The sequence below is a fragment of the Podarcis muralis genome, chromosome 7 (assembly GCF_964188315.1).
Source record: "Podarcis muralis chromosome 7, rPodMur119.hap1.1, whole genome shotgun sequence".
Lineage (NCBI taxonomy): Eukaryota > Metazoa > Chordata > Lepidosauria > Squamata > Lacertidae > Podarcis > Podarcis muralis.
This window is the reverse complement of record NC_135661.1, coordinates 43178153-43204825: the sequence shown is the minus strand read 5'-3', so window position 1 is coordinate 43204825 and position 26673 is coordinate 43178153. Positions and strand designations below refer to the sequence as shown.

The 26673-nt window shown below is 44.1% G+C and overlaps 2 protein-coding genes across 4 annotated transcripts in view; one reads left to right on the top strand and one right to left on the bottom strand.

The window, feature by feature from the left end:
* Positions 1-25999, bottom strand: part of CA5A (carbonic anhydrase 5A) — a 30883-nt gene extending 4884 nt beyond the window's left edge. The window contains exons 1-5 of one of the 2 annotated variants that reach the window (XM_077931618.1): positions 25787-25999; positions 8375-8572; positions 1383-1501; positions 953-1048; positions 93-155 (exon numbers count right to left, since the gene is read on the bottom strand). In XM_077931618.1, the coding sequence (XP_077787744.1) occupies positions 93-155; positions 953-1048; positions 1383-1501; positions 8375-8572; positions 25787-25931 (621 nt within the window). In that variant the 5' untranslated portion in view covers positions 25932-25999. Of the gene's footprint in view, positions 1-92; positions 156-952; positions 1049-1382; positions 1502-8374; positions 8573-10480; positions 10626-25786 lie in introns of those variants that run through there. The other variant, XM_028739950.2, reaches the window with a different exon arrangement.
* Positions 10937-24095, top strand: LOC114602116 (zinc finger protein RFP-like). 2 transcript variants are annotated; one of them, XM_028739948.2, is made up of 4 exons: positions 10937-11075; positions 12944-13366; positions 14247-14342; positions 16985-24095. In XM_028739948.2, the coding sequence occupies exons 2-4, from the start codon at positions 12956-12958 to the stop codon at positions 16991-16993; spliced, it is 516 nt and encodes a 171-aa protein (XP_028595781.1). In that variant the 5' UTR covers positions 10937-11075; positions 12944-12955; the 3' UTR covers positions 16994-24095. The 2 variants fall into 2 exon arrangements, with proteins under 2 accessions (XP_028595781.1, XP_028595780.1); XM_028739947.2 differs by lacking the exon at positions 10937-11075 and adding an exon at positions 11281-12231.
* Positions 26000-26673: the final 674 nt, after the last annotated feature.

The following is a 26673-nucleotide window of genomic DNA, read 5'->3' as shown; positions in this document are numbered from 1 at the left end:
GTTGGCTTCAGGTTGACTTCAGGGCAAACCTACTGATTGCTCCTGTGCATTGTGTGAGATGGATACTGAATAGCAACTAAAATTCTCTTTACCTTGTGTTTAATTGATGGCAAGGCATCTACTAACTTCTGCAGCCCACTGTGATTGGCTCCAAGCTGCGAAGGGAATGGGAGAAAGAGTATGTTTTTATTCATTGCATCTAGAGATCAAGTGGTTTAGTGCAAACTCCTATGACACGAGGTCAGCCTTCTCTAACCTGTTGCCCTGAAAATGTTTTGGACTACAACTCCCATCAGCCCCAGTTGGCTGGGACTGATGGGAGTTGTAGTCCAAAAGTTCCACAGGGCAACAGATTGGCAAAGGTTGCACTATGCCATTAGCCTTTGCAGGACACAGCTGAAATATTTTCTGGTATTTATTTGTTCCCACCAACTGCATCACACTATGCAAGGGAATGCTGGAAGTTCTCAATCAATACAATAATTGAACCGCTGCAGGGTTCACACATATGCAGTTTGGGTGCTGAAAAGTCCTCACTCTTTCCCCCCTTTCTCTCTTCCCTCCTCCCTATAATTCATTTTTTTCTCCATTTATTCCTTCTTCCTGCTCAGTATGATCCTTGGTTTCTGGTTTTGTAACTGATCTAGTTAACCAACAGGATGTATGCTTATATTACTGTGATATAAACAAAAAGTTAAAAGGTTACTTGCAGGTGGTCATCTGTTTAAAAATCTCAGAAGAAGGAGAGTCCACCACCTTCCAAGACAGCCCATTCCATGGCTGAGCAGCTCTTACCATTGAAAGGAAGAGTTCAGTTGGACGTATTCCCAGGTAAATGTGCAAAGGAGTGCAGCCTTGAAGGTGCTCTTTGTGTAAGGAAGTGTCTCCACACTTTTATAAATGACAGTTCAGAATGAACCACTGGAAGATTACAGGCTTCCCACCATCATACCTTCAAAAAGACTCCAATCACAGCCAAACCATTTTCTTCCATCAAAGCTTCTTCAAAACTTTCATATTTGCAAGAATTCCAGTGTACCAAATGCAGCTGCAATTAAATTCAATCCATATTTTAGAACCGTGGAAGAAATGAGATGGAACAATCTTTTTCTTCAGAAACTGCAATGAATCGTGTAGGGTTCTCAAAGACCTTGCAGTAGAGTTCTGAGCCTTCTACTCTTGGCTGCCCAAGAGCAACCCCACCCCCACACAAAAAAAGAGAAATGGCCGCATGGCTACTGGCCAAATCTTTCCACGCGTTGACAGAACACAGAGGAAATGTCACAGGCCCCAAATGCTTTGGTGAACACTTCTGATTAAGACTCACTGGTGCACAACATTCCAGAATTTCGCGAAAGTATTATGCGAAAGTATCCTCTTACCTCTGCTGGGAAGACCTTACAGTCAATCGTGTGCTCCGAGCCCCATTCATTTATGGCCCCCCAGTGAAAGTGGAATTGCTTCAGCCGGTAGTTGTTTTCTAAGGGGCCTCCTGTAATAACTTGGATAAGAGGGAAAATAATGTTAGGAGGCCAACACTTAAGCCCCAAGCCTATACAATTACCTGAAAGTAAGCTCCCATGAAATAAATGAGATTTATTTCTGAATACACATGGGTAAGATTGCACTGTTGTATCTCTCTCATCCCTCTCCCTCTTAATCTAAAGACATGTGGCAAGTAGGAAGTAGCGGCAGAGTCTGCCTGGTTCTCCTGAAAGTATGTGGATGGCATCAAATGGCAACAACACAGAGGCCAAAAGCAGAAGTGGGGCAGATTTGGCTTGGTGCACAAAGTGCATTGTGCTGAAGAGAGGAGGGGTGTTGCGGGATTGGCAAGAATCTTACAGCAACGTCCTTCTAACTGTTCACACTTCAGAGGGGGAATAAACCACAGCAGGGCTTGCAAAATCACAGTGAAGATGCACAGTGTGACTTCTCTGCTGCTGTAAATAGGAGTCTCTGGGCTGGCTCACTGAGATATTATAGGATGCTTACATCCACAGTATCCAAACATAGTCTCTGCATTGATCCCATGATCTTACAGGGATGCTTCTGGAAGCCTGAAAAATATTGGTGACTACGAAAGACAGAGCTATTCCTGGAGTTCTAGCTGAGCCATCTGAACACAAGCCTGGCATGTTTACCGGGAAGTTAGACTCGGTGGTTATGACCGACACCTTATATACATATAGTAAAGCACACTTGAGATCACAGATTAATTACATTTCTTATCCACACCGTAGCAGCAAGAGATTGCCATTAATGCAATGCAAGAATTCTCATGACTTGCTTTTGCTTAGGAAAAGTAAAATTCTGGAAAAGGTTTTCTGCAGTAACACTTTAGTAATTTAGCACCGTTGCAAGGACTGTTCTTCTGGACTATTTTCCTTCTTTCCGATGGAAGCAAATGTCAAACACATCTGCTGGATACACATCATCAAAGATGCAGAATCTTTGGCACACCTAGCACATGACCTAAAAAGCTTCAGAGGAAGAGAACTGCCGTGTGTGACAGCACCTACAGTATCCAATGTGGTCTGGTGTGCATGCATTATCCCTCCTACTTCACTCCCTATTATTTCAGTTTAATAGATGTAACCATTGATGAAAAGAATGGATATTGAAATATAATTTTGAATTGTTACAATTACTTGCCTGTCTTCCCCAATCTAAACATCCTATGTTATTGCACATCGTAATGTCATTGTAATTACTCTGGCATTCATGCTCTCCCATAACTCTGTCTACAAGTTCAAAATGATATTATTTTGGACTGTTTTATTTTATTTTATTGTTGTAAGTTATACGTTGATATGCAACCAAATCTGTAAGCCTATGCAAATGTATTTTTAAATTTTACAAGAAAATCAATTTTAAAAGCCTAAGTTAGAATTGCCGTATGTGGATAATTCCTTACAGAAATAGAGTCCTACATTGTCCCCATTTAGATTTTTCATCACTAGGATGGCAGCTGAAACTTCCATTGGGCTCACATACGAGGACAACCTAATAAAGTTATCTGTTGCTTAATGACGCCAAATCCTTTATAAGAGATTGAAAACGGTATGTTGTTATGCTGTGTTTAGTCTGTTACTTGCTAGTCGCCATTCCTTTGGCTGACTTTAAAAAGGGGTAATCTACCTATGTGAGCCCAAACATAAGACAGTGCACCCTGCACAACTAAAACCACTTTCCTCCAGGATGTATAGAGAAAAGGGTTTGTGAGCATCTGCAGAGAATTGTGGATGAATGTAGCAGAAAATGAGGCTGAATATGACTGCCCCCTTGTGGTAAAAATAAATACTCGCGTTCTTAAGTCATGTGCTAGTACAACAAAAACATTACTTCTATGTTACTCGGCAATTTCTATACATGCGTGACTACAAAACAAGCGTGATTTTGCAAAAAAAGTGCATATGCAGACACTGAGCAAAATTCCTGAGATGCTTGCTGCCCTCTCATGCCTTATCCACTTGATAGGAAGTGCTGAAGGGTCAAAAAGCGACGTCGCTACCACATGCTTGTTTTTCTACCACATGCTAAATAAGCAGTTCCTAAAGTTTTAAATTAAGGAGAATGGGAGGAAATGCAATATAATGTGGTCTCTTTTGCACCATAGCCTGTATCTCTAGGTGCAGGCGGGGATTCTGTTAGGATTCTGACAGAACAATCCTAATTACAGAAAGCCAGTGTAAGTGACTCCTCCATGCAGGAGGAATTTGACTGCTTGTCAGCTAAGTTCCACTGGGTTTCCAGTCACAGACCAAAGTGAAGGAATAAGTTTGGAACAGGTGTAAGTCTCTCCTTGTCCCTTCATGTGCCAACACACTCCTGGAACACTGCTTTTGGGAGATTTGCACTGACATATATTATGTCATTTTAAGTTCCACCAGCTGAGCCTAGTTTATGCCGGCATAACTCTGGCCCAGCTAGGGTGGGGGGACTTACACTGGGCGCAGCCCCGGCTCAGCCGAGAAAGCTCAGGATCTGACGAATCCAAGTTCTCTCTTCTTGGTGGATCTTGGGCTTGGACTGCACTGCCAAATAGTAATTGCAGGCAATCCCACAATGCACTGGGAGGTGCCTCTAACTCCACTTTGGAAGTTCTGCCTGTCACCAAAAACAGCGGACACCAACACCACAAAGCAACCACCAGAGGGCAACACTGTGCACACAACCACCAGCACTTACCTGCCTTGTCCAAAGCCTTTGTTTCTCATTTCCTTCTCTCTCTCTCCCCCTTTGATTTCATTCTACTCCCAGTAGTGCTGCTAGCCTCATCCTTGGAACAAATCTGATTTAGATCCCATCTCTTAAAAGCACGCTCCTTTATTCAGTTTACTGCCATTGTCTTCCTTCTTACTTTTTGACTCTAATCCACTCTTTTTCCTCTTCTCTATCTGTGCAGCTGCCTATTACTGTCAGACAGCAGAAGCAAGGAGAAAGAAAACAAAGGAAGAAGAGAGCATCAGGAGCAGGTGGGAAATAAGAGTAAGTTACGTGTTTAGGAGTCAGAAAGAACCACAAAGAAGAAATGCATTATAGTAAAGCAAGAACAAGCCTATAATTTAAGTCCCTTCCTAATCCCGCTCCCATTGGAATGAGCAGGGTTTGCAACAGGGGGACTGCAGCATAGGGAAGGTACGTTTATTCATTTTGGGGCTTGAGTAATGTAAATGACACTTGGCTGGATGCTTATCATGCAAGTTAAGACATTTTTATGCCAACAGCACAAATGTGTTTTATTTTATTGTCTTGTAAAATGAGCCTCAAGGATGGCCCATCTAACCTTAGCATCCTGCTCTCACAGTGGCCAACTAAATACCCTAATGGGAAACCCAAAAGCAGAACCGGAATGCAATGGCATTCTGCCCACCTGCAATTGCCAGCAACTTGTATTGAGGCAAAATGCCTCTCTGACAGCAGAGGTAGCATATAAGCATCACCACTAGCAGCTGTCTCTGCTTAGATATTTAAAAAGAGGGAGAAGTTATAGGCATATAATGATTAGATTAGATTGAAAAGAGTGACGTGGATCAGAATGACTTCAAAGCAAACCTAAAGCGTTTCAATGGAAACCGGCAGAGAGCAGCTGAAATTTAGAGAGCAAAAGTTACCCCCGAGGAAGACTAGGAAACTTGAGCAAGAAGGCCGAGATAGAGAATGCAGAGGAACAGGAAAGGAGGGTGGTGTCTGAAGTCAGCCACAGCTATGATAATCATCAAATTTGGAGGGGGGGGGGTTGGGGAGAGAGACCGCTGTGCAATTTCTCTTAGCAGAAACCAAGGGACAGCATGCAGGATAATGGGAAAAGTGAGTCATATCAGGATGCTAAGATAGAAGCGAGATCTTGGAAATGCAAAGCAAAGGTGCTGTTTTCTGCTAGTAAATCTATCAACCTTGCCTAGTATCTCTTCTCCATGTTTAATATATTAGAAGCCTGCTTAAGGAGACCCCCAACACAATTTTAATGTTTTCACTTATACTGCTGGATTGTAAAAATGTATCACAACAGTTTACAACAGTATACAAACATCAAACCAAACAATAAAATCATAAAAAGTTAAAAAAGAAAAAAAATTAAAAACATAAATAGACCACTGTGGGAAGTGTACCCTTAATTGCCTGCATAGTTATCTATATATATTTATACACCAGCATGAACACAAAAACCTGTCTTATGCTGAATGAGCCCACCTAGCCCAGTACTGTCTACGCTGACTGCTAGCAGCTCTCTGAGGATTTTGGTGGACGTTTCTCAAGCGCCACCCTCCAGGATGCTTTCTTAAGGTGGAGATTAAAGGTAAAGGTAAAGGTACCCCTGCCCATACGGGCCAGTCTTGACAGACTCTGGGGTTGTGCGCCCATCTCACTCAAGAGGCCGGGGGCCAGCGCTGTATGAAGACACTTCCGGGTCACGTGGCCAGCGTGACAAAGCTGCATCTGGCGAGCCAGCGCAGCACACGGAACACCGTTTACCTTCCCGCTAGTAAGCGGTCCCTATTTATCTACTTGCACCTGGGGGTGCTTTCGAACTGCTAGGTTGGTAGGCGCTGGGACCGAGCAGCGGGAGCGCACCCCGCCGCGGGGATTCGAACCGCCGACCTTTCGATCGGCAAGTCCTAGGCGCTGAGGCTTTTACCCACAGCGCCACCCGCGTCCCTAAGGTGGAGATTACAGGTAACCAAGTCTGTGACCATCTGCTTCCAAAGCATGCCCTCTAACACTGAGCTACATCCACAGCTCATCCTCTCACAAACATGGATCTGTGAATTCCATCACTGTAGCTAAATGGCCATGTTACTATTAGTACACACTACAGTTTTAACCTCTCCTCCTCTGGGACTGCAAGACAAGCAAAAAGAAAAGCCATAAAAAGCAACTGCAGTATCTAAAATAGCTTTCTTAAGATACTTGATACAACCCAAACACAAGCTCTAAGCTTCAACCCAGGAAGGTTACTACCAGAGAACGATTATGCTTCTTAAAGAGTGCTGTGATGGGCAACCTATGGCTCATAAATTGGATCCAGGTGAGGCCACACTAGGATGATGCCTTATAGAATCACTAGTCCATCTAGCTCGGTACTGTTCCCTACATCAGGACTTGAACCTAGGACCTTTTGCATGGAAAACATGTATCCCACCACAAGGCTATGACCCTTCTCTAATTTAAACATACTCTTTGCATAATGGCTACTCAAGTAACTAGACTTAATCCAAGTACTGTGTAACACACAACTTACTTAATGAGTGCTGCTAAGTGTTCTAACCACACACCACTAACAGCCACCACAATATTAGTTATTGGCTAAACAGATTATCAAGGTACAACTTTTGAGGCTCTGTCTTATCTGTTTGAAATTAAAACAACCATTACAGCATTAAGCACAGAGCACTTGGTTCCAGTGAGCTAACAAAACCTGACTTTTCTTTTCAGGAAGAATAAAAAGAGCTCTTCCAGTGCCAGAGAAGGCAGCTATATTCAGTTTCCTTCAATTTACTGAGGTTTCAATACAATTCCAAGGGGAACCAGAGAACAAGGTGCTTTGCTAGAACCAAGCACCTATCTTGCCTTCTAGATATTTTCCAAGTACATTATTCAAAAGCTTATCTGTGAAATGCAGCCAAAGTGATAAACAACCTTTTATTTCATTAATGTTTAATGCCAGTGTTATACTATTCATTTGGGAACATGCACACATGAAACCTCCTCGAGGGCTTCCTCTACAAAAATGAATGGGTAAAAGTTGAATGAAAAAGCATCCAAAAGAATGAAAAAAATGCATCCAAATAAAGAACGTCAGCTGCTCCCCAAGTCTTGTATGGATTACAGTTGGAGTGAATTTTAGCCAAGAGACAAAATTAATGGAAATCATAGCAAAAAAGAATAATTGCTGGACTACTGGACTAAGATTGCTTGACTAAGACCCTGACGGAAAAACTTGCTTGGCAGTAAAGTTCTCTGAGCTTTTGCACCCCAACCTACCTCACAGGGTTGCTGAGAATTAAAAAAAACAAAAATGAGGAAGTTTCCAGCTATGCTGCCCTGAGCTCCATGGAGGAGGAATGTGTGTGGTTAAAATGTAATACATACACAACAGGAAACAGCCTTTGTTAAGGATTAGTTCCTACATTGAATATACTGTAAATATGCAGTTTCTCAAAAACCAGGGATGGGGAGACAAAACTAGATACTGTATTAATTATCTTAGAGAGAGGATTAGTTAAGAATTTCCACCCACAGACTTCACTCATGAACATTTATATGGCCCCTTTCAGGTATAAAACGCGATACAATTCTCATCTGAACAGGGGCCTTTATTTGGTAGGGCTCTGGGGTCAGGAGAGCCACGTAACCAAACCCACGTAATCGGCCTGCTGGAAAAAGGGGAGATTTGAATATAGATCTCCAGACCAAAAACCTGGCTTTTACCCTAGCAAATTAGCAGGGCAATTGTCACTCGTATTTTAAAGATGTGGATCAACTTTCACAAGGGCATGGATACGAGCAAAAATGCAAGGATTCACATGACACATATTTGCCCAGATATTTAGGGAAATGGGAAATAACTTGCAGAAATGTCTGCCAACGTACTTAGCTTTTGCCAACTGGAGGGGTGGCGAAAGGTGCCTGCTAGGCCAGAACTTAACAGCAGGACCAGTGGGTCTTAGGAGTCTGCTCTACACCAAGTCAGATCATTGGTGCATCTAGCTCAGTACTGTCTACACTGACTGGCAGCAATGAATGGGTCTTCAGGGTTTCAAGCAGGGGGCATTCCCGGCCTGAGCTGGAAAAGCCATCAGGCATACAAAGCAAGTGCTCTACCACGGAGCTATTATCCTACGATCCCAGGGATCCCCTTAAGTCTTACTTGATTTGTCTGTGGTATCCTCAAACTCAACCAGGAACGAGTATCCGTTGTTCCACATATGGAGGCAAGTGGCTGGATCATAGCGTATTTCAAGGGGTTTAAGATGGGGGTCATAGACGCTGTCTCTCCACTGGATATTGATCGGAGACTGCCGGCTGCCCCCCGGAATTGTAATCGGGCTCTGCCACAGCGGATGTACTGGAAGAAGAAGAAGAGGAGGACACAGGAAGCTTCTCATAAGCTGTATGGAACTCACAGATATGTTTTAGGCTGATTGATCAATGGAAGTTGCTTGGAAGAATAGGCCACAGTGCAAACAATTCTCCAAGTTGTTCTCCAATTCTGAAATGAAGGGGAGTTTCAAAAGCAGTTTACAACGACACATGAAAATTCAAAACATCCCACCAAGCAATGGGAAGCTCTTCAGCTTGCTTGAAGTCCTTCTCTTGATCCTGGTGACAGCCTTCCAGCTGGCAACCATATTCAGAGCCAGCCTGCTTCCAAAAGTTATCAATGAAAGGAATAAACAGTTGCAATTCAGATTCACACAGAGAAGCCGCAATTAGATTTGAACCTGATGCTCCCTCACACTGTAGTCAACACCTTTGCATTTTCCAATAATTCTTTTAGGTTTCTGCACTGATTTTAATGCAATTGCTTTCAACAGATACGCTGTCACATCATTCCCTAATCTGTGGTCTTTCCTGCCACTGCTAAATATCAGCACAATTCCCAAGAAAGCCTGGATGTCAGTGCAAAGGAAAGGAAAGCTGCTTTGGGGAGAAAAGTCTGACAACTGAGTATGGAGCATGGTTGAGGGAGACTTCCAACAAGTGGCAGACTTTTGGCTCTCAAATTTCAGCAGCGCCGTGTGCAATGCTAACATTCAGCACTACACCCCAGCCCATCTCTTGCAATCCATTCTATATCCTGAGGTGCCAGCACCCAGTGCAGCCAAACCAGTTCCACTATCCTCATATCGTACAACCCCATGACTAGGGGACTGTCCCCTATGAGATAAATCCATGATCCATTTTTCCAATCAAGTGTTGCATTTGTGCAATACTGAAAAGTATGTGGGGACCCCAGATGTGAACAACAAATAAGGAACTACGGGTGTGCATTTGGGTCACCCCACATTATACATCCCCTCCCCCAGAAGACTGTCCTCTGCAAGATGGTATCAGGACACATGGCTCTGTGACATTTCCCTGCAAAGACCAGCTGAGACCAAAGGGGGCCACTTTCTAAAGGCCCTGCTGTGCTGTTGCTACAAAACCATGGACTAGTAGGTTGGGACTTGGGGGGTTTCTGAAGTGGGTGCAAACAGGTGAGGAAGAAACTGGGAAGGACAGTGCGAAGTGTGTTGCGATTTAATTTATCAAAAAGTTTTAACTCCTCCTTTACCTAATGAGAGCTGGTATGGTGTAGTTGTTAATAGAGTGTTCAGTTAGGGCCTGGGAGAAACCAGGGTTCAAGTCCCAACTCAGTAATATAGCAATTGGGTAACCTTGATCCTGTCACTACCTCCCAGGGCTGTTGTGAGGATAAAATGAGGAGAACCATGTATGCTGCCTTGGAAACTCCTTAAGAGAAAGGTATGGTATAGATGCTATAATAATGTACATACTGTATACACAACAGCAGAGTGTACAGAATACATAACAAGCAGTCCACACAATAATCCATCATACAATATTGGGGTGCTAGGGAAAGGGCACAACCACTGAGGTTCAAAAAAGCAGATCAGAAACGAAAGATTTAAGTTGGGGACAGGTGGAGAATGAATTGAGAGGGGTGTTTTGCGCAGGGGCGAAATTGTAAAATAATAGTAGGTTAGGGTTGTACAGTACCTAACTAAGCAAAAAGCAACCCGTGTGTGTGTGTGTTAGAGAATGAGAAAAGGAACATGGTGGTGGGGAATAATAAGCAGGGTGTGGACAGCTGGGAAAAGAGATGGGGAGGGGGCGAAGGGGAAATATTAGGGCCTTATGGACCCCAGGTACAGGCCATAATTTTTTGGGGGGGGAGGAAAAGTTCCTGCAGAGAGAAGAGGGGGGGTCTCTTTTCTGGGGGGGGGGGGTCGCCGCGGGGTGTGTCACTCACCGCCGTCCCGGAGGCGGTAGGAGGCGCAGGCGCCCAAGCTGCACCGCCTCACTCCGCCGCCGCGGCGGACGGGGAGGGCGGCAGGACCCGACCGAGGGTCCCTGCCGAGGCGGAGGAGCAGCGGCGACAGGAGACGACGAGCCATGGCCGAGGCGGCAGGAGGAGAAGGCGGCGGCGGTGTTATTTGGAAGCGAAGGGCTCCCTCAGTCCTCGGCCGGCCCAGCCGAGCCAGCCCCTTCCGGGGCCTCGCCCACCATCTCCGCCCGGCAAAGCGCAGCGGCCGCCAGCGGGCGAAAGTATCCTGGGAGGGACTGCAGAGTCATTTCCCCGCTCGCCGCCTGAGGCGCCAAAAACGCTCCGCGCCGGAGTTGGCGGGCGAGAGAAACTTTCCCGGCTCGATCCGGCAAAGCGCAGGTTTCGGTGCAAGTGGCACTGGAGAAACCTAAGGGAAAGAGCGGGGCACCTCCATCCCCTCGAGGCGCATTTTATGAAGAGATTTGGCGAGGGAGATAACCAGGCGCTCCAACGTTTTTAATCGGTCCGATGATCGGATGGCCTGGAGCGCTTTCAGGGAGGAAGCCCCGTTGGATTCAGTGTAGGGCTTACTCCTGAGTAGACACCAATAAGGATTGAGGTTACAGATAGGTAGCCGTGTTGGTCTGCCATAGTCAAAACAAAAAAAATTCCTTCCAGTAGCACCTTAAAAACCAACTAAGTTAGTTCTTGGTATGAGCTTTCGTGTGCATGCACACTTGGTGTATCTGAAGAAGTGTGCATGCACACGAAAGCTCATACCAAGAACTAATTTAGTTGGTCTTTAAGGTGCTACTGGAAGGATTTTTTTGTTTTGTTTTAAGGATTGAGGTGTTAACGTGGGAGAGAGAGGGCGGCCACTTAGGCATGGCGTGGGGGTGTGTGGGGAGAGATTTGCATGAAATTATCACTTGCTAATGTCAGATGTGTATCAGATGCAAATTTCTAAATGATTACAATACTATGATTTTAAAAAGCACGCGAGAGCTCTCACCCAAGGAGGGAAAGGGAGTTTCTCTGCGCCTGCTCAAGCCACTGACTGACTGTTGATAGGCAGTTGTTTTATAGGCCTATAAAACGCTGTACTAACTGCCCTTTCTACTGTTTTATAGGCAACGTTATATAGGCTATCGTCCAAACACACAGTCTTTCATTTCTGGGCTTTAGAAAAACTATATACTGCGAATGAAGCATACAGACAATTTGATCCTCCCTTTCTTCCCTGGAAATGAGATTAAGAACACAATTTCTCAAAGAGTTAAATGAAGATTCACAGTGCAGTCCTACTCAGAAGTTGAATCCCGTAGAACTTACTCCTAGATGGGTGTACAGCCTAAATATGGAAAGGTCCTCTAATAAGCAAGGACTCTCTCATTAGTGAGCTAACTGGTTACAGGTGCTCCAATGACCAGGTGTGGGGGAACTTTGGCTTGCTGGTTGTTACAGAACTGCAACTCCCATCAGCCCCAGAAAACATGCTCAGTGGTCAGGGATGATGGGAGTTGTGGTTTGTCAACATCTAGAGGGCCAAAGGTTCCCCTTACCTTCAGAATACAGTACTATAAAATCCAGGCAGGCTTCATGTTAAGGATGCTGGGAATTGTAGCTCCATAAGGGACAAGCTACAGTTCCCAGGATTCTTTACAGAAAGTAATGTGCTTTAAATGTGTGGGTGTGATCTTTGTCTGGATTCCAGTATTTCTTGGTGGTGTTTAACTGTAAGTAAACTACTGGATTAAGAAAGTAGTGTGGTTATTTATAGTGATCAAATTTAGCACATGGCTGTTTAGAATGGTGGCTCTTTCTCTGGGGGAGACACTCCTCATCAGAAGGTATTTGTTATACTGTGATCCTAGGTATCTTTACTTAGAAGTAAATTATGCTGAGTTCAATGGGACTTACTGTCAGATAAGTGCACAGGGTTGTCATCTTAAGTTTATAAACTTATCCTATCAACTGGTGTGCAGTTACCTAAGAGTAAGCCCCTAGCGCTTATTTCTAAAAGAACACATATATAGGATTGGGTCGCCGTGTAACTTCAACTAAATTCTTGTTTTAAAAAATAATATGCAACACTTGTGTTTAGTTTGGCTTATTGGTCAAACTCTTGAATTGTTTTCACCTTTTTTAGGTGGACTTTTAAAAATTTGTGTTGAAATTATGGTGTAAACTTGAAATACTTATGAAATATTTGTACAGTGTCCTCATCAAAAGACTTGTCCCTTAAAATATGTTGGGTGTTGATAGTTTGGAAGGAATTTGTGCTCTGTAAGTTTTGAAGGCATTTGTGTTCTGTAAGTTTTGCAACAAAGTGGATTTGGACTTTATAATGAGTAAGACCTCATTGTTTTGCCCACCACCACCATTTTTGTTGCTCTTGAACTATTTTAAATCAGAAATGAAACCCAACCTGCTGTTATTGCCCTCTAGGGAGAAGTAAGGATGGCAACTGAGGGACCTCTTGAGGAGCTTATTGATGCAATGACTTGTCCCATCTGCCTGGGATATTTCAAAGATCCTGTGATGTTGGACTGCGGGCATAATTTCTGCAAAGCCTGCATTGTCCAGTCCTGGCCTGAATCTGAGGAAGCCTCTGCTTGCCCTGAGTGCAGGAGACTCTTTCAGCCAATGGACAGCAGGCCAAACTGGCAACTGGCAAAAGTGGTCCATCTTGTCAAGCTGTGGGTGGAGAGATGCACAGAAAGGAGAAGAGAGGTGTGTAAAAGGCATCGGAAGCCCCTGAAGTTCTTTTGTAAGGATGATGAAGCCCCGCTTTGTATGGTGTGTAAACGGACCAAGGCGCACAGCGGCCATAAGGTAGCCCTGTTGGAGGAGGTTGCCCGAGAGCTCAAGGTAAGCAAGGCAAACATTGTAATCTGCTTTATACTGAGGCTGTTTGGGGGAAAGACCACAGCTTAGTGGTAGAGCATCTGCTCTGCAGGCAGAAGGTCTGAGGTTCAGTCTCCAGGTAGAACTCAGTCTGTATCCCTAGAAAGCTGCTGCCAGTCAGTGTAGACAATACTGAGCTAGATGGACCAATGGCCTGACTCCTTATAAGGCAGTGTCCTGTGTCCATGTGGCTCAGAACTGGCTGGCAGCAGCTCTCCAGGGTTTCAGATGGAGAACATTCCCAGCCCTACCTGCAGATGCCTGTAACTGAACCAAGGACTTTCTGCATGCAAAACAGATGCTCCACCCCTGAGCTCTGACCTTCATTGGTGGAATTTGCTGCCACCCTATAAAGATGTGGAGGTGGCCTCAGGGACGCGGACTTATAAAAAATATTGGGGGGGCCCGGGAAAGCTCATGAATAATAAATAAGCTCATGAATATGCAAATAAAGTGGCGCCGCCTCCTCGTGAGCGAATAGGGGAGAGTGTGCTGCGCCTATTAATCAGCTCCAAAGGAAATTGGGTGGAGCTTTTGCTCGGGAGGGAGGGCAGGAGGCATGCAGCCCGCCCCTCCCTGTGCATTTTGGGCTGGGAGAGGGGCGGCGATGGCGCTCTGCTGGAGGGGCGCCGGAGATTATTGGGGGGGGCGGAGCCCCCCCAAACGAATTTTTGAGGGGGCTCGGGCCCCCTCAAGCCCCATTGGGTCGGCGCCTATGGGTGGCCTTGGGTTGTTTTAACTTGGGGGTGGGGGAGGGGGTTGGACGAACAAATCAGGTAAAGGGAAAATCTCCCTGATAAAGCAAAAAACATCATTATTTGTTGTTGTTGTTGTTGTTGTTCAGGAGAAAACCAAAGCCCAGCTGAAGGCTATGGAGGAAGAGAGGAAGAACCTTGAGGGCTGCAAAATTACTCAAGAGCCGGGAAGATCAGAATGGCTGGTAAATGTTTTGATTTATATAGCTTGCACAACCTTGGCACTCCTCTCTCCTGTTTTCCAGCCCCAGGCAGCAACAGCACTGCAATGCCCCACTTCCACTTGGGAAGGGATATTTCTTCCTCCCAAGACTTCCTTCCACTTGGTGCTCCGTGCTGTTCTGCTTCCCCTTTGCTGCTGAAGCAGACAGAAAACAATTATGAAAACCCCACTGCTATGTGGTCTTAACTTTATAAGTTAAACTTGTCGTGTTCGGTGTTAAGTGGTTGAAACAAATGACCCCACCCCAGAAAATCTGTGGTAAGAAAAGTTACAGGATTTTAGCAGGGAGCTGCAGGATATGTACTGATTGTAAACTTCTGCAGGCACAAACAGTATTCATAGTAATCACCCTGACACCCACAATCATGAATTCATGATATAAAGGCTTTATGGAGGGGCCCTAAGCTAATTGCTGCCCTTCTCTTAATAAGAGGGAAAACAAGGGAGAAAGGTAATTTTTCTGGCACATCAAGGAAGTGTCTGGGAAGAGGAAACCACACTGCAGGTCTCTGGAGACCAGGTGATGCACACACCCCACCAAACATAGTCCATCTGGCCACTCCTACTAGTGAACGCAGACAGAAATGAAGCAGCCCATGGACATTGCGAAATGAAAGGGAAGCACTGGTGTGCTCCGAGGACCCCTGAGTTGCTGGATCTTCCATTTGCACAGGGAGATGGCACTATCAATAGACCTTGTCCTGTCCAGCTCTGGGATTATGTCTCTTTTACTGGAGCTGTGGGAGTTTAATATATATAGTGGTACCTTGCTTCTCAGACTTAAACCGTCCCGGAAGTCCGTTCGAAACCAAAGCGTTCCAAAACCAAGGCGCGCTTTCCCATAGAAAGTAATGCAAAACGGATTAATCTGTTGCAGACTTTTAATAACAACCCCTAAAACAGCAATTTAACATGAATTTTACTATCGAATGAGACCATTGATCCATAAAATGAAAGCAATAATCAATGTACTGTACTATAAAATAAAGAAGACAGTATTGTAGATAATTAATTTTTTTTCTTATGTTGTAAGAAAAAACTGCTCCTTTTCCCTTATGGGGTACCCAAGAGCCCATATATGTAGGTTCCTTATGTAGGTTTTCTATTGGTAGGAGAAAAATAACAGAGGCCAACCAGAGAATATTGAGAAGCAAAGCAGCTAGTAAGCCTGATCTTTATTAAACTGATGCAACAGGGTGCTCACCCACCCACCCCTGCAGGAGGGAGGAAGAACCCAGAACAAAGGTCCCCCAATACATCATACATACATCACAGAAGGGCAGAAAACCTGTTAATGGGTTTACCTGGAGAGCCTGACCATTCTTTTGTGATGATAAATACTTAATTCCTCAGTCCAGGTCACAGGCTCACCCTATTCATACACAGATATGCCCTTAAGACAGGATTTTTGAGCAAAGAGACAATGGGGAGGCTTTCCCATTTCCTTCCTCCTTGCAGAGAAACATTTGAGGTCAATTTGGGGGAGTCAAAATGGTTTCAGGATTGCTCTCCTGTACTATTTCAGTCAGGGACGCGGGTGGCGCTGTGGGTAAAAGCCTCAGCGCCTAGGGCTTGCCGATCGAAAGGTTGGCGGTTCGAATCCCCGCGGCGGGGCGCGCTCCCGTTGCTCGGTCCCAGCGCCTGCCAGCCTAGCAGTTCGAAAGTACCCCCAGGTGCAAGTAGATAAATAGGGACCGCTTACTGGCGGGAAGGTAAACGGCGTTTCCGTGTACTGCGCTGGCTCGCCAGATGCAGCTTTGTCACGCTGGCCACGTGACCCGGAAGTGTCTCTGGACAGCGCTGGCCCCCGGCCTCTTGAGTGAGATGGGCGCACAACCCCAGAGTCTGTCAAGACTGGCCCGTACGGGCAGGGGTACCTTTACCTTTACCTTTACTATTTCAGACACGTAGTTTATATACTTATGTATGTGTTTGCCTGGTCAATTTATGAACATATAGGAATTCTATATATTCTCACATATATAAATCATAACACTTACCTGCACTGATGATAGTCATTGTTTGGATGGGGGGGGGGGGGGGCTTTTATCCATTTCCATCATCAATCAATCAGTAGCTGAACTGGGTTCCACACAGTCACAAAAACAAATTAACCAAAAAAGCCTCAAAAACAAAAACACAAAATAAATAGCAAAAACAAAAGCATCAAACTTAATCCATTCTGGAAGTCCGTTTGACTTCCAAAATGTTTGAAAACCAAGGTGCATGCAGCTTCTGATTGGTGCAGGTGGCCCGGAAACAATAGCTGACAGCCTCATCGGACGTTCGGCTTCCAAAAAACGTTCGAAAACCGGAACACTTAAATTCGGGTTTTTGGTGTTTGGGAACCAAGGCATTTGAGTAGCAAGGCATTTGAGAACCAAGGTACCACTGTTTATCTTGATAACTAGCCACTACATTCTCTTTGTCCTTGACTTGCCTCTACTAACTTGAAGGGAGTATTTTCTGCTCTCTACGAGGCTTCCTGACCAAATCCATGTGAAGTTTGAAGAGAGAATGTTTTGTGAATCTGTCTGCAACAGCGGATGCTGATGCATCCCCTGATCTCACCCATCCTTCTCCTTTTCTTTCTCTGCCCTGCAGAAAATGTGACTGGACCCAGGCATAGTGCCCTATCCCCTGTCAATCTTTCTGAGGACCCTAAGGGGGTGAGACGCAAGGCGTAAAAGATTTGGAACCTGCCTGTCCACCCTCTGATGTTGTACAAAACACAAAGGAATCCAACTCCCACGAGCATCACTCTGAAGACAGAGGGACCACCAGGTTGTGAGTCCTCGGAAACTTTAGCCCCATCCCATAATTCAATGTGCATGTTCAGTCATGGGTGGGGAGATGGCAGGCTCCACCTCCCCACCTGTAAACTTGCATTTGAACTCCCATGTAAAATTCCCACGTAGAGGGATCTGTTCAGGAATTCAAATGCACAAACTGAGTTACTAACCCTATGCTTCTGTTGAGGAAGCCTTAATACTTACGTTTACCTAGTTGATTCTAGGTTCTTAAATTCCTTCTAAACTAACACTTTTGCCCAGGGAGAAGACTGGGTTTTTTCCTGGACTTTTAGAGGATTTTTTAGAACTTTAATTTCAGCCTTGCTTTGTGAGGTTTGGATTGATCCCTAAAATAAACTGTTGGGAACAATTCTTTAACATGCCTCAGGCAGGGAGTAAATACACACCTTAGTGACCAGAGTCCTTTACTTGCAATGGTTCCTTGAGCGAACTGATAAGTGTTTTAATGCCATCTCATCCATCTTACATTTTTATGTGCTCATCAGATATTCTGATCAAGTGGCATCTCTTTGCTGAGGTTTGTTCTTATATATTTGTGGGGTGGGGGTTGGTTACATATGAGCACTGAAAAAATAAAAATAAAGCTTTTAACAAACTAAGCAGAAATGTATCAAATTGCTGCGTATCAAAGAGAAACTCTTCCATGATCACTCTGATGGCTCTTGCAAGAAGATTTATCTCCAGCACTCAGTTGTCTAGAGATGTTTGAGAGCCGGATGATGTTTGAGGGAGTTGTTTCCTCCAGGGGCATAGACCTGATTGCAAGCAGAGGGAGAGACCCACTTCAAGTGGGAGGAGGGAGAAACACTTGGTCAAAACTCTGTGGATTAAACAAGCAAGGAGGCCAGGGTCTTAGTGTGGGAATGTTCAGGGAGGCAGGAGAGGATATATTGTTTAATGATATCCTTCCTAACTTGTGTTAGCAAGTTCTGTATCTTAGCAGATACAGAACATTCCCCTTTAAACACACAGCGGTTTGCTTGTTGCAGGCTCGTCTGAGCCTCTCAATACCTCAGGTTACATACGCTTCAGGTTACAGACTCTCCTAACCCAGAAATAGTACCTCGGGTTAAGAACCTTGCTTCAGGATGAGAACAGAAATCGTGCTCAGGCGGCGCGGCGGCAGCAGGAGGCCCCATTAACTAAAGTGGTGCTTCAGGTTAAGAACAGTTTCAGGTTAAGAACGGACCTCCGGAACAAATTAAGTACTTAACCTGAGGTACCACTGTATAAGATTCCTGGTAAGATCCCTTATTGTCCCTTTTAAAAAGAATAGAAACGGCAATCTTATGAAAGTCAGCATAAAAGTAGTTTACTCACAATCTTTCAGTTCACAGTTAGATCCCTGAAGGCAGACTTAGGTTGCAAAAGTACAGATCTACATGAACTATCCCATAAAGGAGTTAGTCCCAAGTGACTGCAACTGAGCAGTCACTTCTCCTAACACATAGGAAAACAAAATGGAGAAGAATGTGTGCTCCTTCTTGTCCAGATTTGGCCTCTCTCTCACGCACACAGGCCTCTAGTCACATGCAGAGGAAGTTTGCCACAGCTCAGGAGGAAACAGGAAGTTTTATCCTGACTGCATACAAAGCACCCCCTAGCATGTTCATTCTAGGAATGTTGTACTTGACTGCTATATGTTTCACATCCCACACTCAGAGGCAGCAGCAGTAGGGGATTTCTGTTGCCTCTGCGCTGCACTTGTGGGCTTCTAGTAGTAGAGCACTTTTTGCATGCAGAATGTCTCCCAGGTTCAGTTGCCTATGGGCCTCTCCAGGACTGGAAGAGACCCCTTGGAAGAGACTCCCAGGGCCCTCAAATATTTTAGTAGGGGGTCTGAAGGGACCTCGGACTCTAGGAGTTGGCTCCAATGGAGTGAATATTCATTCAGAGCTTTTAAAACGTGTTGGAACAGTTCCTTTGGATGGAAAGAACATCAAAGGGGAGGGATTACACTGAAAGAAAAGCATGTAAGGTTAAAAAAGAGGAACCCATTTGTTTTATTGCTGGAAATATATGTTGCTTTAAAAGTTTGCCTAAGGACAAAAGTAAGGGAAAGGGCAGGATTGCACCATTAACTGATAAGAGCAGTTGTGTTCTGTCTACCTACGCAAATAGCTGAGGACAGATGATCGCTCCTGGGATTCCCTTATCATGTGGATAGACAGGAAACTGGTTTTTGCCCACACTACTTAAATTAACAAGTTGTAGCAGTAGAGTGGTTCAAAACTACACACCTAGTAAAATTATCCATTTCATAGTGAGTGTGTGAAACAGTAACGAAAAGTCATGAGTAACAAACTTTCCTCTTTGTGTAGCAAGCAATGAATGTGCTCCGTTTCCTGGCTGCTTGCCATCTGACAGATTTCTGTGTTATCTGGCAGGTTGCTTACTGACAGCACAACCGGAAGAAGGTGGTCCAAAGAAAGTAAACAGAAATAATTATTTTCTAAAAGCAGCAGGAGGTGTATCTGTTCCCCCAAAAAGCCAGAGGAGCAAATAGGTGGGATAAACGGGTTAAATAATAACAATGAACGTAGCAAATACAGACAGTGGGTATGTTGTAATATTTGTCTGGCCCGAAGTCCCCAAAAGTAGAAGTAGCACTTATTACAGTGAAGGGCATACAGAATAATAGTGGTTTTTTTTAAAAAAAAGATTGGCTATGTTTATGAGAGCCTGCTCAATATGGTGATTAGGACAATTAATGCTCTTTCAGAGGGTCATCCCTCCCCCCCCCCCCATCTTAAACTTCAGTAGGCAAGAAACAACCTGGAGGGAACAGTGATTTCAGTTTGTAGCGTGCTTGTACTATTGTAAGTTTCCATCAGGGGCTGTGTTTTGTCAGTGTCAACATTCAAGCATGACACACAATTATCTTGACTCCGTGAAGTTGTGTTTTAAGCTCTCTGTACTTTTCCATGTCAATGTGAATTCATATTTGCCTAATATTGTGGCTAGAAAATATCTGAAAGGGCATTCAGTTAAATCTTCCGCTGGAGTAAGAACTCTGATCCAAATTGCAATATTTGGGGGAGGTGAAGAAGAAGAAGGGAGAAAAAAAGGCATGTGCTTTTTTAAATAAAATACTTTTTTTAAAAAAAGTTTTTGTAGCAAAACAAACAAACCCCTGAATAGGATGTGGGCAGGGGAAATGGAAACTGTTCCTTTCTAACAAAGAGGCTTTTCGTTACAGGCTGAGCTAGTATAATTGCCATGGTGATACATTTCAAAACATAAACAAATTTATATGGCTGAATATGTTGCTTCTTTGTTGTTTTGTCTCCTTCACATGCACGTCCAAACCAATATAGGTGGCTTTTTATCCCCAACATCTCCCCCCAGTGCCATAAATGTTTCAAATTATCCCTATTCCCTACCCATCCAATCTGCCTCTTTAAAAACAAAACCCAAAAAACCTGTCTGTCTTGTAGATAGAGTTTCTGCGCTAGGTTGCCACTTCAGCAGTGATCTTTAAATGGGTTGGAGAAACTGCTGTGCAGTCCCGCCCCACCCCTTTGTTTAGACAGGATCAAGGGGTCTGCAATGGATTTTGACAAGGGAAACCCCACCTGTCCATCATGTGGTAGCAGTGATGTCATGTGATTGACAAGTGGATTGCCCCACCCACCTGTAAAAGTTGGTCTGCAAGTTAGTTCCCCAAAAAGGTTCTCCATCCCTGATTTGTACAATATACATGAAAAGCAAGAGTAACACTTCAATAGATGCATGAAGTGGGATCCAGTTCAGAAAGTGTCTGCCACAGGGACTCATCTATAGTGGGGCAAAGATGCTATAGTTCACCCACCCCAAATTATGTTATTCAATACGTAAACTCCTTGCGGGAAAGGACCTTTCTCTTTTTGCCTGTGAAGGCACTAGGTGCGCTGTACAAAGAATAATAAGCACATTTTCTCGCTGAGACACATCTTGCCATAATCGGCATAATCTCTTTGCTTGGCAGAGTTCTGTTTGGGAGGATGTCACTCTTTCGAACCAGGAAATTGCCAGCTTCAGTTGACTAAGGCTTTAATCCCTTTCAGGCCTCAACAAAGAATAAATACAGAAGGTATTTTCACCCCTCCCCCTGCAAAAAAAAAAATCCCTATCTGAAGGTGCACTGGACTGTGTCTGAAACTTGTTATGCAGCATTGCCTGTGAAATGTGAAAGAGGAGAGAGGACATAAACATATGAATTCAGAAGCTGCATGTAGGATGACTCAGCGCTGATGCCATTCTTGACCCCACTCAGCATAGATAGGAGTCATATGAAGGGCAGTTTCTACAGGGCCTTTTTACATCCACACACAGCTGATATCCAAGTGATGTAATGATGTGATACAGGAGATCTGAACAACCCATTTGCAAAACAAGTCACTCTCTACCCCAGTATGTAAGCACCAAGTTTGCCTTTTCCCTCCTCTGCGCCCTTGCCAAATCCTTTTATTTTTGTCTCATGTCTTTTAGATTGTAAGCCTGAGGGCAGGGACTGTCTTATCACTGACATCTGGAAACCACTCTGGAGGCCCTTTTTTGGCTGAAAAACAGGTGGTTTTTTAAAAAAAATATGCTTTAAAGAAGTAAAGTTCCTATTAACATTGTGTGACCTCCAGACAGTGGAACTGAGAAGGGATTGACATACTTATGGGAACCATGACAACATCCAGCACATCAACAGTGCTTGTATTCCCATGATCTCAGTGCCTCTTTTATTAGGTCCAACAGACCCAGGTGTAGCTAAGGACAGCCTTTGGCAGCCTGGTGTCCTCTCCACATACTATGTACTACAGCTCCCATCAGTCTCAGCATCATATGGCTGCAATGGCTGGGGATGATGGGAGTTCTAGTCCAAAACATCTGGAGGGCTCTGTGCTGGGGAAGGCTGACTTAGGATAACAAACAACAGAGATGGGTGGGGTTGGCCATGCAGTATAATCACATTGTCTGCCTGGAGGCATCTGACTGACACTTGGTTGCCTGAAGACAGGGAGGGCAAAGTTGTTTTCTCCTGCCCAAAATGTGCTTGAAATAGAAGTGCCAGGTGGGGAGGATGCAGGAACAGCAAGTTGTTGCGAAAGTGGGGATGATATATTGCGGATCTGGCTGAGCTGCTTGTTAGGCTGAAGTATTGGGAGAAACTGGATAAAAATCCAAACCATCTGGAGATCACCAGGTTGGAAAAGACAACGATGGGTGGATCAAGTCAAACTTCTTGGATTAGTGTAAATGTGGCCTGCATTGGACATGCTGGTCTTTGGAGAGTGCTCAGAGAAAATCTAGGCCATGTGGGTGTAGGGAATTATCTGCCTTGGATGCTATGGGAAAGGGAATACAGTGCTGGATGGATCTGAGAGTGAAAATTTCAGGCATCAGGTTCAAATGGATTTATTTCAGGAGGCCTTTGCACCATGGATGCTGCTCTACTTTTTTTACTCTTATGTTTGGAACATACAATGAATCAGACCACCAGTGGTGGCTTTATGATCTGTGGTGCCCTGTGTGCAGTCCACTTGGGGGGGGGGCCTATTACCGGTAAAGTTAAAGGTAAAGGGACCCCTGACCATTAGGTCCAGTCGTGACCGACTCTGGGGTTGTGGTGCTCATCTCGCTTTATTGGCCGAGGGAGCTGGCGTACAGCTTCCGGGTAATGTGGCCAGCATGACTAAGCTGCTTCTGGTGAACCAGAGCAGCGCACGGAAACGCCATTTACCTTCCCACCGGAGCAGTACCTATTTATCTACTTGCACTTTGACGTGCTTTCAAACTGCTAGGTTGGCAGGAGCAGGGACTGAGCAAAGGGAACTCACCCTGTCGCAGGGATTCGAACCTCCGACCTTCTGGTTGGCAAGTCCTATGCTCTGTGGTTTAACCCACAGCGCCACCCACGTCCCATTACCAGTTGTTCACACAAATAAAGTTGACTATGTCAAGTGTATTCACAACAGAAACAAAATACCCACTTGGCAACCCCCACCTTGATGGACCAGCCTCCTCAGTTTCTCACCTATAAAATGGGAGTGGAATAGTGACCTACAGGGCCTTGTGAAAGTGATCAAGAGAAAGATTGTCACTGGGTTGGCTCAATGAGCCTACGCACCTAAGAACAATCATTTGGGGGTAAATTTCATTGAAATCACTGAAATATAGTTCTGAGTAAGCATGCAAAGGATCAGGCTGCAAAAACGAGAAGACGTGTTGATGTTAATCATCATTATACCTAGCTATATACTGTATATATCACATAATAACCTGTGCTTCTTGACTAAACTCTGGCGCTGAGAGCAGGGCATGGAAAGTGAGGTTTTTTAGGCTGTTTGCATTGGTTTCAGAAAACATTTTGAAAGGCCAGAAAGGGGAAACTCCCTGTTACAGACACACTTCTGAGTCATACCATGTACTAAGATGGGAATAAATGACTCAAAATTTCCTGTGGATTTGCTTTAGCATTAAAAAGATCTGGCAATAATTGTGCCTCAGTGGGGGGGGGGGGGCTGGAATGATGGATAATAGCACAGAAATTATGAAATACTGTGCCTTTTATGGTTAGAAATTGATTGTATATTTTGCTCCTTAAGTTGCAGGAGTCCTTAAAAACCTTGATCTTGTTTTCTATTCAAAAGTAGTAGTTTTAACAGGTTAATCTTTTCTAGGAAACATTCCAAACCCCACAGTCAGCAGTACCTTTGTTAGGACCAACAAAAATGCCTCAAACTTATTTTCACTATTTTGCCCCTGAACTGAAAAATGTCCTCCCTGATTTGTATCCAAAAGCTTAAAAGTTCATTTACTATTTTGTGAAGGTGCTGCCTGACTGGATTTTGGATTATTATTATTATTATTTTGACCATTCACACAGCTTCTTTTGGCTTTTGTGCTGCCAAGAAATGTGTTTTTCTTAATGTGAATCATTAGTGCAATTAGTTCCACTTTATCAATTGACATTGTTCTGAATGGATTTAGTTCTGCTTTGTTCTGTGTTTCAGTTTTTCCTGAAACACAAACCTGTCAATTTAAACTCTTTTTAAGAAAATCTTGCATGCATTGTTCAGAAAACACCCCAAAGTTTGTTGGCTTGGTACCTTAAGTGAACAATGCACCAGCAAATTTTATACAAACTTGAATGAATCACTCTTAATATTCTCCACAGTAGCATGGGATAGAGTTCCAAGTTCAAGGATATTAATTATTATAGGATTTACAATAATGTATATATCTGAATATCATTCCATGTCACTGGCTTCTTGAAATGCCAGACAGGCAATGAATGGCAAAGGGTTTTTGCTCTCCATTTTCTTGGGCACATTTGGAAATCTAGGAAACAGTTGTGGGCCTCACAAAATACCCATTACATTAAAAGAAATAAATAAAGGTGACCTTGGTGGGCACCATGCATGTTGACTGAAGATTCCACATTGGGGATTTCAGCAAGGAACACTACAGAAACATTGAGCATAACTTTTCCTGCCACTTGTCAAAAAAGACGAATTAATGTAGAGGAACACAAGGATGGACATTTAGAGAAAGTGTTACATTGCCCAAGTATCAACAATAATATGGTATTACACCATCTCTCATTCTCTAGAACAAACACACCAATTACTTCGCACACCTAATCCTTCTTCAAAAAGCATTTATTATAGAGCAAATTTTTTCACAAGTAATTAGCTCCCTCATTCTCATAATAAATCTTATGAGGTGGGTTGTGCACACCCCCATTTTAAAGATGGAAAGCTGAGTCTGAGGGGAAATTATTAACCTGCAGTCAGGTTTCATCCGAACCAGTACAAAATCCAGTTAAGAAAGCTGCAGAACAGGTGGGCTAATCATAAAGATGGAAATTATTCTGAGCATGCACAGAATGCATTTTTGCTTCACCAATCAACCACAGCCTGCACTTGCACATTTAGAATTGCAGGACAGGTTTTTCTGTGTATTTTCCAGGCAGCTTCATCCCCAGCACCCATTTTTTGAAGTGTAGCCCTGCAGAGAGCTTCTGCTCCAGAGGCAGTTTCAACCCAGCTCTTGTTAAAATGCAAACAGTTCTCTACAGTATTTGCAACACGACACTAGCATTTTCCTCCTCTCTGATATTTTGTAGAAGCTTAGTATTTATGGCATTGGCATTCAGGCTGACTGGCAAGAATGAAAACTTTTTCCTATTCAGTTTGACTCCTATTAGATAGCTAATGACTTACATTCATTTTCATATCGTATAACCATTACAGCTGCTGCTTTCACCAAACTCACAATTTGTAGAATAATTACTAACTCAAATGTACCAGCAAACTCGTAAAGGGCGACATTTTATTCCTATGCAGCTGGCAAGGAGGAAAGTCCACTGAACATTGGCAGTGAATCTTCAATTTCTACTTTATTCCCCCCTCTTACAAAATTATATTTCTTTCCCCCCGTTTCAATCACAGTATAAAATTCCCTCTGGGTTCTTTCTCATCTGAAATAATGGCCACCATTTTTCTTAACTTTCATAAATGGCTTTCACCCTCACAGTTTCTGCTATGTGTTGCCTCATCCTCACACAGGTGCCAGTGATGCAATTCTAACAAGAAGGATAACAAATATAGATACTTACATGAAGCGTATCTGTTTTTATAAGTACAAGTGGCCAAGCTGCATGCCCTGGCTGGTATCAGATGCTGATGCTGCCCCCAGAGAGTTGTCAGCTGCTTGCTGAAATGTGTCATGTTCGTTACCTTCAGCTTGGTCAGAAAGACCATTTTGGACCAGCACCAAGGCCTCCTGCAGGGTCTATATAGCCAAAGGAACGAGTGCTCTCCCAATGCAAAGCTGGAATAATATGCTATGAGTGATTGGACTTAAATAAACCCAGTTCTGTTTATGAACTATTCTGATCACCCAGGGGCACACCCATTTGGTGGTGGTGATGGTGGGGGGAGCCAAACAGATAGTTAAATTTCAACCGATCCCACAGCTGGATTCTTCATTGGTTCTAATTTTTTGGTGGAGAGGCTGGACTCACTGGCTGCTGCCTGGGAGTTTTGCATATAGAAATGGCCCAAATAAATTCCCTGCCTTGCGCAGCACATTCTTCTGCAGAGTCCGGTGTGATGCTTTAGTGATTTGCATACCTTACTTTTCTTTTGCTTCTTTTTAAAGATAGTGTTGTTTGTTCAGTATCCATCCACACTGTTTACAGATGGCAAACAGGCAGATGAAGGACAAAGTGCTTGTGGAGGGGGGCAATGGTACGAATATTGTTACACACCACTGCAATCCCTGAGCAGTGAGAGACTCTGCGGGTTCCAAGCGCTTACCCAGTGTTCATTTTTGGGGGAATGAGTGTCAGTGGAGACTGTGGTGTCTTTAGGATATATGGTTTTATTTACCCATGTATACAACCTGAGCATAGGATAGTGGGGCTCACTGCATTAACATTGCCATAGATATTGCTTTCCCTTTAGGTTTCCAGGGGAGCCCCAGTACAGAGCAAGACATGTC

Bases quoted from the DNA above. Each gene is read 5' to 3' on its own strand.
- LOC114602116 (XM_028739947.2), top strand. From the start codon at position 12,178: ATGTGTGGGTGTGATCTTTGTCTGGATTCCAGTATTTCTTGGTGGTGT. The intron at 12,232-12,943 runs GTAAGTAAACTA...ATTGCCCTCTAG, and splicing joins TTTCTTGGTGGTGTTTAACT to GGAGAAGTAAGGATGGCAAC. The intron at 13,367-14,246 runs GTAAGCAAGGCA...GTTGTTGTTCAG, and splicing joins AGGTTGCCCGAGAGCTCAAG to GAGAAAACCAAAGCCCAGCT.